Genomic DNA, 15,089 nt, shown 5'->3' on the forward strand with positions numbered 1-15,089 from the left:
AGCTCAAGCAAACCTTTCAGCTGCGCTGCCATTCTGGATAACGGAAGAATAGGATGCAGGAGAAAAAAGTTTAACATTTACTTGATAAAAAAAAAATCTAAATAGAATAAAAAAATCGAATAAAAAAAATGCACGTTCACATTTAGTCTAGAACTACAGTAACTGTCATGTTTAAACACAATGCCTTATTTGTACTTATTCGTTACTTATCTGAAAAAGTAACTCAGATATTTTGTTGAAATTTTTAAAAGTAATGCGTTACTTTACTAGATACTTGAAAAAAAAGTCTGATTATGTAACTCAAGTTACTTGTAATGAGTTTTCAAAGTTCGCCTAATTCGGTTTTTATTATAGTGTTTGTGAACGTTCGCCGGTTCCCGCCTCTTTCTTCCCACAACAACTAACTTCATTACAGTCCCTTTCACTTCTGGTGCCTCACTGTAACCAAGAATTTTAATTTTTTTTAAAAACTTAACTTGTAGGGGCCTACAGAATCTGGAATATTCTTTTAACATAATATTAGCAGGTCTACATAACCCTCAAAACTATTTCAGATAAATATAAGATTTCTTTTTAAACAGAATAAATGGTATGCACTTTGCTGTAATGCTTAGAGTATATGTGGAATTTCAGTTACTAAGCAACAGGTGCTACACACACATGCGGACACGCACTCGAGCGGATGGGATAAAGCAAAAAGAAGCGAGGGATTGTTAGAACGCCGATTCCTAATGATAAATAAAAAATGTGATGATGAGACATGATAAACAAAAACCATTTCAGACTCAACTGATAAACAACACAACTGAGCACTTTCCCTTCAACTAAGCCAATCTCAGGCCAAAACCGAACCGAACAACAGCCCTCTCAACTTCCATCCCTCATTTTGGATTCTGACCAATTCATTCTGAATAATAACCTCAAACACTTCACTGCAGCATTCCTCATTCAAATCAAACAGCGTTCATGACAATTCAGGGCTGCAAATGCAATATCCTTTCTCTGCATTGCATATGTGGCATGCTCGTCGCTTATGTGAAGGCTTCTCTTAACTCTTGCTTATAGGGCATCGTTTATGCAAGGAAATCATTTTGTGTGTGACAACATTTGACATGACTGAGACCTTTGTTGCAATGTGATCAGTTTTGAGGCAGCTGACAACAGGAATTAATAATGAATAGCCTTATTTCACTGAGGACCATAGCATCCTCTGAACCTTCTAACAAATGAAATAATAAAGGTCACAGGAAGTTTAAGGGTAATTAAGAAATGTGATTGCCTTTGCAGTCAAAAAAGTTCTAGGATTATAATAATATATTACTTGTAGTACCGTGGTATTTTGATTAAACCGGTCCTCATGGCTGGATGTGAATGAGAAGCCACCTCAGGACCCCACAGTTGCATTACCCTTAAGATATAATTATTGTCATGTTATGTTGCTCATCTTCTGAATGAAAACGTTAGAGTGATGCCTTGCCTTTATCAAAGGAACAACAGTCCAAGTAAAAAGATAGTGATTTCATGGATTTATAGGCTGCAAAGTTAATTTATCCACCACATTCTGACTCTTTCTCTTTCTCATTTTATTGAGTCAGTCACATTCCCCATATTTCAAATTCCCATCTCAATTGAAAAATTCACATCCTCTCTGATGACATTTGAAATGTTTACAAAACTAAATGATCCTAATTAATTCAATTCTGTAGTCTAATTTAATAAAACTGTCCGTTAAAATACACACATAAAATAATTTCATGTGATTTCATATTTAATTTAATTGACATTAAATGTCCAGACAGGAACATTTAGCCTACTGCAGCAAGGTTAAATACTGCCATCTCCTTAAAAAAAAAATAGCCAACAATCTATTTTGCTCTTCAAGTGGCTTATTTTGTGGATTTAACAGTCCCATTGTGTATTTAGTGTGTGCTCAGTAATAAAGCCCCCCTATAAAGTGCGCACGTGCAGTTTCTCATAGAGCACCGTGGAGCTCATTGATTTCATTGTAGCCTATTTTTCACCTATTTTAAACCTATGATATTTATAGGCTATACATCATCAGTGTTTTATTTTAATACTTTTAAAGTGAGTTGTGATCCCCTGGTCTTATTTGCAGTGAGCTCTTATTTAGGCTACCCGTATAACTGGCGCCGTTCCTGTGACTGTATTATTTAGTCCTGACAGTTAAAGCGCTCAAGGACTTTCCCGAGCAAACTCTCCGTAAAATTACTGCTTACCCCGACAAAACACCGTGACACAGCAATATTACCTGCGATTGTACCCAGGAGAGTACCTGACACGAGAAAAAAAGGGCTGTAATTAGGCTACTTAAAAGAGGAAAGTGTAGGCTGTTATGATGCGCCCAGAGTACTGTAGCAACAGCCGCTTCGGCTCGGATTGATGATTGAAAACAGACAGCGCAAAATCTTATCGCTTGTTCTCAAGGTAGACGGAAAACTACTCGAGCAGCGGAGAGAAATTCCCTCCCCCGGGCCCCGGACTGGTTCACTTTCTCATCCGCTCATTTATGGATAAGACGTGTCTGACTTGACGCTCTGATGATCGGATGCCCCAAACGGTTGTCGGCGTGCATTTTCGGAAAACTTTTGTCGTTGACGTTTATTAAGAGCCGCCTATGCGTGTCCTCTGCGATTACACGAGCGTTCGTTTGATTATTTTTTTGCTTACACACTCTCGCCCTGCGCAGCTCCGTCTTGTCTGTCTGACTGGAACTTTTTCTAAGTATTTCGTCGATGAACTTGTTGCGGTGAGTCACCTTTAAACCCTCACGGGTTGTGTGTTGTACTGTTTCTAGACTATTGAGGTTCCGTTCGGGTTGATGGACGCTTGCGAGTCCCCAGACGCAGTTTTTCACGGATCTTACCAAAGCGTTTTTCAAAACGTGCGCGCCAAGAGAGCGAGTAACACCGAGAGTTTGGACATTTCTAGCTCCAAGAAGTGCGGCTTCCTGCAGACCGCGTCGAGGGACATGCGTTTAAGCAAGCTGTCCCCCCGCAGAGGAATAATATGCTGCCCCGAAAAAGAGTACGAGAGTACGAGTTCGGTGATACAGGCAGCGGCAAGCCGTATTAATTTTCTCAAGAGTTCCACAGGAAGCAAAAGCGACACATCTCTTTCATCTAGCGGCTCGGGCCGCGCAGACGCCACCGAAAGCAGCGGCAGTCGCGCAGGTTTCCTTCGGGGGGCTGAGAGCGGACAGAAGGGCTACGGTGCAGCTGAAGTTCACAAGCGCGAGTTGGGCTCGGGCCGTGACGCAAGTGTGGCGAGTAGTAGTCGCGCATGCAGCAGCAGCAGCACCATTTCGGAGACAGCGCGAGAGCTGTGCAGAGCCGTGTCCGTGTCTTTGGGCTTAGCTATGGAGTCCAGCGAACTAGGCGAGATGGGACCGCACCATGCACCGCCACCACCGCCCCTGACCACTGAAAATAGTAGTGATGAAATGTATTTGCCTTTGCTCGACTGCTCAGTGAGCGAACCTGAGGAAGGAGCGAAAGACAGAGAGTACGCTCTCGCGACGGGACAGAGAGACAGAGGCTTAGAGCTGCGAGGCAGGGACAAAGTGCTCGGGATGTTTAAAAGTGGCGACCTAGCAGGTGAGGTGACAACCTTGCAGTACAGCAACGCGTCTAGATCACACTTAACATCAGGTGTGCAGGAGGTGCATGAGTTCGCCAGCATGTCCGGGGACATTGCCAACCTGAGATCAGAAGGTACGGCAGCGAGGACAGCACCGGATATGGACGCGACGCACGCGGCTTCGTGCCAGTTCGAACAACTGTTGCCCGCGAGCATGGCCCATTTCGTCCACCCGGAGTTCGAAAACGGACCGAGCCAAAGCTCGGCGATGTCCGGGGAGTTTACGGGGCCTGTGGAGAATTACGTGAATCACTATAACGCCAAAATTAAGGCAGAGATGATGCCCCGTGAACTGAATGACACCTGGGTGTACCCGCATAGGTACGCTGATGACTCTAACGGTCAGTACGGGCCTCCAAAACAGAGGACCACTTACGCTACTGGCCATGAAACGCCGTTTATTTGTAACCCATACGAGTACGGCCAAAGCGGGTCTCTGGTTGCGCGGGAGCGACCTCCGCCCGAACAGTGGTACCCGGTCGGGATGTTGGCCCGTCCCCCGTACCCTAACGTGCCCCGCGTAAAAAACGAGATGGGCGAATGGCTGGATGTAACATCGTTAACAGATGGCAGGTAAGAAGGGGCACTGCTTTTCCTTTTTCTTTGGCTACAACCAATAACTTTGTTGAGAAAGTTAAGAAATAGCACATACTGAATGGCGTTTGAACAATGAAATAAAATAATACGTGCGTCATTGTAGGCTACCCCGCAATGCGACCATATAGAGGACAATTAAAGAGTTAGTCCGACTTGTAGAAATTATTTATATATTTATTTGAAGTTGATAAATTAACACATAACCGAAATGATCAAGAAATAATGCACGTGTTGTATGGGCATTTTGAAAAACTTATTTGGAGGGCATATAATTAAGTTGTTTAGGGATTTTCAACCTGTACAGACCCAGATATTTTCAACCTGTACAGACCCAGGGACCACAGTATGTTTTTTTTTTTTTGATAACATTTAATAGGCTAACTGTAATTAAATATGAATATTATATTATATTATATTATATTATATTATATTATATTATATTATGCTGTGATCCCTGGGTGGCTGAGAATAATATTAGTTTAAATATGTTCATTCAAATAGTTAGATACACTTTAGAGAAAAGTCTTTGTTTTAAATATCTTCACCCTGTGTAGTACGTTCACACGGACCCCTGGTTTCTTGTGACGTTTCAGTTCTGTATGTTCATTATAAGATTGCTATTAATGGATCAAAATCAGTTAGCCTCAGGGCCATTAGCACGAAAGTAAATTTATAATTCCGAGAGGAAGTGTTAATTTGCTTGAAGTTCCTCTCTTTGTCTGCCAATAAACCAGAGACAGCTGAACACATTAATACAGTATCCAAATCTCTAACACAGAGGCCAGCCTCCTCCCTCAGGGTTGCTGGGTTCCAGGGATACTGCCATCAAGGCAACCCCACACGGTTGTGTCCAAATGCCTCAGAACTCCTATCATTGATCTTCGCTGTATTCTCATTCTATTTCTCAGTCATTCACACATTTGATCACTCACAGACTATACATGGAAACGGCACATTTTGATTCACACACCGACACACTGGTCCAACTGTCGGGTTATGCTTTTAAATTGACAGGCTTTACCTAAATTTCATTGCTTAAGCTCCTCTGACAGGTTAGGAATTTTTTACTTTTTCCTTAATAGGTTGTTGTTTTGATATCTCAAAGTGTCAACATTTGTGGTTTTACAACATGCTCTATATGTACAGTAAATAAATCTAGTTTGACTTGACTGAAGGCTGACAGTTGACAGTTTAGCTGTTCTAAAAAACGCAGTCAGACGACCTGTGCTGGCTGGAACAAAAGCAGGACTATGATAAGAAAATATGTGGGAGACTGAAATGAAACTACCTAAAACTCTGAGTACTGAGAAAATTAGAAACGGTATCTCTGTATTTGTCTAAAGAATCTGAGCGAGAGTTTGGTAGTTCAATCTGAGGCATTTTTTTTCTCTCCTAAAAGTAATTTGAGCTTAGTTGTGTGTTTAACCTTTGAATCTTTGGGGTTTTTGATCTTTTGGAAAAAATACATAGTTTCAGACACCAGCCAGAACATGAAACTGGCACACACAGACCCAAATAATGAGTGAAAGTGTGAGAGACTTTGGTCTTGACCTGATATCACACATAATACATCTTCTGAACATGAGTCTTAGAACACAAAGCCACATTCAGGCGGAAAAAGTGGTCTGTTAATACCACAATAAATTTTGAGGGGTAAATTGTATTTATTTTAGTTGGAATTGTTCGCACTCATATGTACAGTATTAATAGTTTGTAATGGTAGTCTGCTTTACCACCAAATGTATTTTAAGGTGATTTTTTCTTTCAAAACACTGATCGTTTTAATAAGCATTGAGTTTGATGAATGGATGGTGCATAAAAAGACAAACTCTCAAAGGTTGGATGACCACTGAAGATAGCCGAGTTAGTTGTACATATTTGATTTGTCTGAAGAAACGGACAAAAAGGGAGAGAGGGGTGGGCTTGTGAAAAGAGTTTGTGTGTACGCATGTCTCTGTTATGTAATAATCTTAAGTACACCTTGGTCAAATTTAGTTCTGGTTAAACATCATTCCAAATAAGGCAAAGGTTCTTTACAAAGCGTTCTAGTGGAACATCACATGGGGCTTGTACCAAGAACCATAAAAGATTTCACTGTAACCCCATTGCACTAGAGTTCTGAGAACCCTCTGTTGTGTCAGTGTTCTTATTTCAGCCTGGTCTCAATGTTTATTAGTACGTAATAACGTTTATTAACACTTACAAGTAAAAAACGTGCATTTTTGTATGTTGGGATAGATTCTGAAATGTACAATATAGACGTATTGACAACATTTAAAATGTAAAAATTATTACGTATTTACAGCTAATGAAACAAAATATTTACGATTCTTTATATTTATGTAGTTGCACTTTTACCGTTTTATAGAAACCTTTTATTTATATTATTTAAATTTTAGCAACAATATAGAATAAAGAAAAATCTATTTTGAGCTGCTAATCCCACCTCTAAACCTACCCGTAAACATTTCTTTAAAATATGTTGCTATAAAGAAAAATTACAGACAGACAAATGCAATCACAGTAATTTACATTTATTAATTTTGCAGACGCTTTTATCCAAAGCGACTTACAAATGAGAACAATAGAAGCAGTTAAACTAACAGTAGGACAACAATATACAAGTGCTGTGACCCTTCTCAGTTTAATCTAACGCAGTACTTGTAAAAAAACATTTTTTTTTTAATAAATGGAATAGAAGAGAAAGTGTTAGTATTACTGGATCAAGTGCTGCCGAAAAAGATGCGTCTTCAGCCGTTTCTTGAAAATGGCCACGGACTCAGCAGCTCTGCTTGAGTTAGGCAGATCATTCCACCAGCAGGGAACAGTCATGGTAAAGGTCAGAGAAAGAGATTTAGTGCCTCTTTGAGATGGCACCACAAGACGACGTTCGCTTGCAGAGCGCAAGTTTCTGAATGGCACATAAGTCTGAAGCAGTGAGTTTAGGTAAAAGGGAGCATAGCCAGTGGTTGTTCAGGCAAACGTCAGTGACTTGAATTTGATGCGAGTGGCAACTGGCAACCAGTGCAGTTTTGTGAGGAGAGGTGTGATGTGTGCTCTCTTCGGCTCATTAAAGACCACTCTAGCTGCAGAATTTTTGATCAGTTACAGAGGTTTGACAATGCAAGCTGGAAGACCAGCCAGCAGAGCATTACAATAGTCCAGTCTGGATAGAACAAGCAATTTATTTTTTACAAAAATGTCAAAAACGGTACCAAAAGTAGTCCAAATGACGTTTTTGTATGAGGTACAGAGCACAAATTAAGTTATTAATTGCTGAAAATCATATTCCGATCCACTCTGTTAAGGCACACATTTCTCATTCAAACGCACATCTACCGAAACACGGCATGTCGCAATCTGTGACTAAAGCCGGGTGCACACTGTGCGATTTATATTAGTCCTTTACGATTGTTTCTTGTCAGACTGTACGAACATGAAACCCGATGTGATCCATGTCACACCGTAGATCTGAGTTGTCATAGATGTCAGACTTAAAACGGACGCACACAAGAAAACTCATCCGGAGTTTTACATCATTAATCAATGACACGTTAGGTGACCGTGATCTGAATTACAAATCTCTAATGCTAATTTTGGTCATGGCTTGTCTCGAAAAACAAAGACAATTTTGACGGTCGTCGTAGGAGTAGTCACACTGCAGGAGGTAAAATTAGATCGCAGCGGTCATTAATCGGCTGTAGGTGAACGTGTCAAACTAACGACCAAAGACTTCAAATTTTAGCCTAGGATCAGAGGAATCTTTTAGGATTTACAAAATTTGTCTAAGACGGCCAAATCGTTGCCAAAATCGTACAGTGAGAACCCAAGCCATATTTAGTTTGACATATTCACCGACAGCCGATTAATGACTGTTGCGATAAAATGTTACAAATTCTGGCAGTGTCAGAAGATTTGACTCGCAGTTCTGCAGCGTGACTTCTCATACGACGACCAAATTGTCTTTGTTTTTCAAGACACCATGACCAAAATAAAAGTTTTGGTAACATAATTAAAGATTTCTTTGTAGCCACCATTTCAATCCTGCATGTAATGCATCTCACTGTCACCGAACGTGTCATTGATTGATGATGTAAAACTTTGGACGAGTTTTATTGTGTGCGTCCGTTTTTAACGCGTCTTGACTGTCTGACATTAATGACAACTGATATCTTACAGTGTGACATGGCTTACAGCGATGATCATGTTCATACAGTCTGACAAGGAACAATCGTAAAGGACTATTATAAATCACACAGTGTGCACCCGGGAGCAAACAAACTTTAATATCATATCGTAAAGCTTATTGAGGTGACAATTTCTGAATTTATAACGAGTCCAGGACTTGATGTTTGCGGTCACTGCTGAGAATGGAGATGAAGATCGCTGAATAAAGGCTGGAATTTGGGTCTGTTCCTCAGAGTCTGAAGATTTGGATTACAGCGCACGGATAAAATTGATTACTGTAACTTGTGATTCTATATTGCGTTTTTAATGTATTTTATGGTTCTATTGTCAATCCTAATATGGTACTGTTTAGAACCATTTTTCTTAAGATTAAAGTTATTTTTAAAGCCTTATAAATGTTGAAATTGATCACAGTTATACTGTAATGTGAATGTTTATAATGTAAAAAATTATTTTCATAGAAACATCAGTACCAGTATTAGTATCAGTGATTTGTAACTGTGAAATTATTATAATATAAAAATATTTGTTAGGAAATGGCACCACCACTTACTCCAGCTGAGATGCAGCGTCGCTACAGGGCAAAGAGAGATGCAGATCCTTGTTTTTGTTAAGGAATTTAAGAAAGGAAATTTGGATTTTTTTTTTATTGTTTTGAATCAATATTATATAGGTGCAGTTCCACACATTACTGATGGCAAACCATGGAGGACGTATAATGACAAAAAGCTCATCCACTGAACCTGTTAACACTGGTGATTCACCCTGTCATACTCCGTTCCACCCTGTTATGCTCCTTCCCACCCTGTTAGACAAGTCATTTTAAATAATAATTTGACAGCAACGTTAAATGTCTTTTGTCTTATTTTGTGAGGTGAGGAGCACTAACAGCATATATATGTTTTTGAGCCAATTTTTTTTATGCTATTTACCATCCTATTTGCAAAAATGGGCACAAAAAGTACCTGTTTTTAATAATCAAGACATATACTATTCATCAAAAATTGTTTTGCTTGTTTCAAGAAGAAATTTTTTTATAAGATGGCATAAGGGACATATATAAGGGACATTATTGTTTAACATTTAAATTATTAACATGTTTTGATAACTATGTATATGTCCCTAACAGGGTGGAATATTGTCATGGACAGTGTCTGAACAGTCTACCCATAATTATTATTTTTTGAGTCCCCTGAGCTTGACCTATATGTATTCCTTATAGTTAAACATGGCACTATTTTGGTAGAATGCTAAAAACATGAAAATAATGTACTTTTTTTCCCAACACTTATGAAGCCAAAATGTCACCGCATACCAGGAATGACCCACCTGTGAAATGTCAGTTAAGCACTGAGAAAAGCACCACATCTCAAACGCATTAAACAGCGCAAGTATTTGTCTGTCAGTCAGCAACAGTATCTGCCAGAGCATCTGACAGAGCAAGCTGCTTTAAACTTGTTAACTATATCTTACCAGTTATTTTGAAGCCCTTAATATAAGCTTATGTCATGTTTAGGACAAATTGTATTATGCACCGCTATTTTTCAGATGTGCTCGTATCAAACTACTGTATTGATATAAACGGTATTGCCTCATTCCATATCGTTTCAAAAAAATATATCGATATATTATATTGTACAAACTCGATATACCGCCCAGCCCTACCGTATCCAGACCCATTATTTTAAAATAACCATTCGGAGACGTCCTGCTGTATCCGCTGAGTTGCAACTTGCAGGTGCTTCTCCATCCGGATCAGATTCTGTCAAACTGGAAAGCTTGAACGACTGCGTGTCTACGAGCCATTGCGATACATCCACTGTAAACATTAGCGCTTGGCTCATTGTGGGACTGGCTTGTAGTGCCTGTAATTCTGCACCAAGGCTGAATTTCGGGAAAGAGACTTCAGATACAGTATTAGGGGACCACTAAGGCCTATATAAAACCATCCAAATAGAATGAAATAATTTATGCCATGATTTCACTATTCTTGAATATGAATTTGTACACATTAGTACGTTTGGAAAGTTGTTCAAATACATTTCACGTTTCACAGTGTATGCAAACATAAGTATATGTGGTAGAGAACCTTGATACAAATATGTAATCATTATTATGAGATCACGTTGCTTATTAACAGTCATATTTAAAGTGTCTTATGTGATGAACTACAGTGCTAGGCATACAGGACACTGGCAGTGCTCAGAACAAATAATTGTTTAAAGGGATAGTTCACCCAACAATGAAAATTATGCCATGTCGTTTTAAACCTCTATGACTTTCTTTCTTCTGTGGAACACAAAGTGTATTTTAAAACATGTTTTTGATATGTCCATACAATGAAAATCAGTGGGGTCCAGTGTTTTCTAGACTTCAACATTCTTTTCTCTTCCACAGATGAAGTATGAAGGAAGTTATACAGGTTTGGAACAATATGAGGGTGAGTAAATGATGACAGAAAAATGAAAAAAATAATAACATGCTTGTCGTCATTATTTATTCACCCTCATGGCGTTTCAAACCCCTATGTTTATTTCTTTGGAAAACAAAAGGAGAATTTTTGAAAAATCTTTATAAAGCTCTTTCTTATGCAATGAGAGTTCATACTGACATGACAGTGTCTGTCAAACAATAATTTAAAAAAAGCTTTGTGTGAGAAATAGCTGGTGTGTGGTGGGCGTTATGGAGCAATATGGCTGCCGTCACATTATCAAGGTGGATGCTGCACATTGGTTGTGGTTGAGGAGATTCCCCCCCTTCCATATGTAAAGTGTTTTGAATACCCAGAAAAGCGCTATATAAATGTAACAAATTATTATTATTATTATTATAGAAAGAAAATCTGATCTTCCTCTCCACTGAAGCCTGAAAGGTCATTTACATGTTCATTCAGTACATCTGACACAATTGATGGCTATGTAATGACAAAAGGATGATTAAATAATGACATAATTGTAATAATTTTGTTTTGGGTGCCTCCTGTATGTCGTGTTTCAGTGGGAGTCAGTAAAGAGCATAATGTGCGCTGTTTGCTGCGGAAAAATCATCTGCATGTTCACTGGAGATTAGGCTTTCAATCCTCTGTTTGTGTTCGATCTGGTAATGTGTAGGTTTATAAACTTGTCTCTGGAATATTGCCCTTTTTTATATTATAAAACAAGTAGTAGCCTACCAGCCGTCACTGCCATCAACAGCACAGGCTCTCTGGAAACACGACACAGCAACCTTGTCACATGAAACCATATGCATATGACCTTCTTTGAAGTTTTTTAATCTTTCATAAAGAAGTTCGTAATCTTTCATAAAAACATAATAACTGTTCTGCCTCTGAAAAATCATGTAGAAACAACTTTTCCCAATCCAGTGAAATTTTTTCTCATTTATTATCCTGGAAATCACAATATGGGAATAAAATGGGCTGTGAATGCCATTTCCTGTTGACTTTGCAATTGCAATTGCATTGTGACATTAACACCACAATATGAAGTTATATAAGCTTTTATAAGAGCTATTGCTATGTGTAGAACATTTGTATTCATTACCCTACAAAATTAAAACACAAATTAAGATGTAGTCTAGTCTAAGAAACCAAATTGTCTTAAAGATGTTTCCTGTTGTTGAACTGTCATTTTATCTTAGCCGATCACAATTTAACGAACATACAGATACATTAAAAAAGAGAAACAATTATGTCTATTATCTATGCAGCAGTCCCTGGATACTGTTTCTAATTTATGGTGATTCAAACAGCATTGTATTTTTGAGGTAGCCTACTTGATTTGAGGTACTTGAGGTACGAAATATATGCTCCTAAAGCCCTGTTTACACCTGGTATTAAAGTCCCCCTGTAATTATCCCTTAAAACTCATATTTGATCACCAAAATTACATAATTAAATGTTTTTTTTCCTGTGGAAAAAAAAAGTCTTCATGTCTTAAATACCTTGAATGTAACTCTACACCCTTGCTTCATTTAGTACATGGATCCATAGATACGCAAATTAGCCCCGCCTCACACTCTCATTACAGGCAAATAATGGACTAAATGGTGAAACTCTTGGCAGCACCCCATAATCAAGCAGGTGATGATCCATATGAAAGGCTGCAATTTGCATTTGTCTTGGTTGTTTAGATGATTCTGACAAAAAAATGGGTATACACCTTTGACATCAGATGCCTTGTTCTGTACTTAACCACTATCTTTCTGTTGCTGCTTTGTGTTAGAGGTTGTAGTGATAGCTTGATCAGATTCAAAACCGTCTCTGTTATATTAGGTAACTTATCAATATGATTGAGACCATATTCCCTTGATTATTAGCCATTGAATTGAATTATTGTTTCAGGATTGGCTGTCTAATCAGTCTATGTATGCTCTGCAGGCAAATGTGCTTACATGAACAAAGTCCATAACAGCTTCTAAGTAGGTTTGTCATGGTACCAAAATTCCAGTAGTCGGTACCAATACCAGTAAAATTTTAATGGTTCTCTGTACCAATTTGGGTACCATAGCAAAAACTGTTGGAACTATTTTACTATTTAATTTACTAACTAATTAACTAAATATTAAATTAGGTTATTATGATGATAATAATTATAAGTAAATAATACATTTAAACAGCATTTTACCATCAAATGTTTATAAGTAAACATTGTTTATAGAAAGATAAAGTGAAAAAATAGTTAATGCACATCTATTTTGACACACAAATTGTTTTGTCCTTCTGTTGCTAAGCTTATATCACTGTCAATTATTGCATTTTCGGATTCAGTCACGCCTTTAAGTACAGTTGCAAATCCAGAAACTTTGCAGTGTACTGAGCAGCATGAAAACAAAACTTTTACCCAAACAGTATATGGGTTATAAACAGAAAGCGAGCAAAGAGCACTGTACTGTATTAAATGATAAGCTATTTGTTCACAATAGCTGTTTATTCAGTGTAGTGAAGCCTCTCCCCCATTGATATGTCTTGTCTCCTTCCCTGAGTACTGCCAAAGCAACAACGTTAGTTTTTACACTTTTTTGGTCAAATGTTGCAGGCCAAATGTTGCTTTCCAGTGACAAAAATGTTTTACTCTAAATATACTCTCATTGTGAACAATATGTTCAATATTTGTTCAATGTTCAATGTTCAATATTTGTGAACAAAATCGTATCTTATATATATATATATATATATATATATATATATATATATATATATATATATACAGTGCAATGCATAAGTTAATACACCCATGCTAAAGTTGACTAAAAAGAGGAATAAAAAATCATATTTTGGAAATTGAACTTAATGCCTTAATTTAAAAAATTAGGAAAAATCCAACCTTTTAGGACACCAATTTTCTTTGTGAATGAATAATGTATCGTAAATAAATAAATGTTCTTCCTTAAAATACATGGTGCATAAGTGTGTACACCCCTATGTTAAATTCCCATAGAGGCAGGCAGATTTTTATTTTTAAGTATTTTTTTTAAATTAATTTTTAGGATACTATGCATCCTGATAAAGTTCCCTTGGCCTTTGGAATTAAAATAGCCCCACATCATCACATAGCATTCACCATACCTAGAGATTGGCATGGTTTTATTTCAGTTAGCCTAAAAGCTAGATTTGCATTGAGAGATGATCTTATGGAAAGTACCCCATGCCAATCTCTAGGTATGGCATTAAGTTCAATTTCCAAAATATGATTTTTTATTCCTCTTTTTAGTCAACTTTAGCATGGGTGTATTAACTTATGCATTGCACTGTATATATATATATATATATATATATATATATATTAGGGCTGTCAATGGATTAAAATTTTTAATCGATTAATCGCATGATTGTCGTGAGTTAACTCGTGATTAATCGCACATTTTTTTTATTTGTTCTAAATATACCTTAAATTAATACTTTTCAAGTTTGTAATACTCTAATCAACATGGGCATGGATAAATAGATGCTTTATGCAAATGTATGTTTATTATTGAAACCATAGTCAATAGAGCATGAAGACGAGACATGTTTCAAAGGTCATAGATGTTTTTTCAAAGAACTTGTTCATGTCTATTAGACACATGTAGAAAGAACAAAGAAATACCATGTTCCCATTACTTCTCTTTCTTTGCACTGAGCAATTTACTAACAAAAAAATGTTTAGATTTTTGCATGACAGGGCAGTCAAATGTACATTTAGCATGTATTATTACATTGTAGTTTGTCTCTCTCTGTGCCCATTTTGATGAAGCTAAATTCTCAGTATATTTTACTGTTTCTGTTGTCAAACAACGGAATGAATTTGAAATGGTGACTGAAACGCGACCCAATAAACATACCAGCTCTCCCTTCCAAGACGTTAATCTGCACAAAAATTCTGATAATCGAGCCGTCGTCTGGTGAAATCAAATACACATAAGCTAAAGACAATATCCGTGTATATTTGTAAAATTAGAGAAGCAACATAATATCTGTTTAACTGAATTAAAGCGCTGCTCCTCCGCGCGAGACGCAGAGAGAGAGAGAGAGAAAGAGAGAGAGAGAGAGGCGCGCGCTGAGAGAGCAGTACCAGCGGGTACCGATAATCAATATATCATAATCATGATAATCATAATCAATAGATTATGGTAGATTCTCAGAAACTAAATAAGGTTTGTGCGCTTTG

At 37.7% G+C, this 15,089-nt stretch overlaps 1 protein-coding gene across 1 annotated transcript in view; it reads left to right on the plus strand.

The window, feature by feature from the left end:
* Positions 1-1,977: 1,977 nt before the first annotated feature.
* Positions 1,978-15,089, plus strand: part of ar (androgen receptor) — a 125,233-nt gene continuing 112,121 nt past the window's right edge. Inside the window, exon 1 of the mRNA XM_084114364.1 lies at positions 1,978-4,230. Within this exon, the coding sequence (XP_083970490.1) occupies positions 2,840-4,230 (1,391 nt within the window). The 5' untranslated portion in view covers positions 1,978-2,839. The remainder of the gene's footprint in view (positions 4,231-15,089) is intronic.

Source organism: Abramis brama (assembly GCF_963993115.1).
Source record: "Abramis brama genome assembly, chromosome: 5".
Taxonomy (NCBI): domain Eukaryota; kingdom Metazoa; phylum Chordata; class Actinopteri; order Cypriniformes; family Leuciscidae; genus Abramis; species Abramis brama.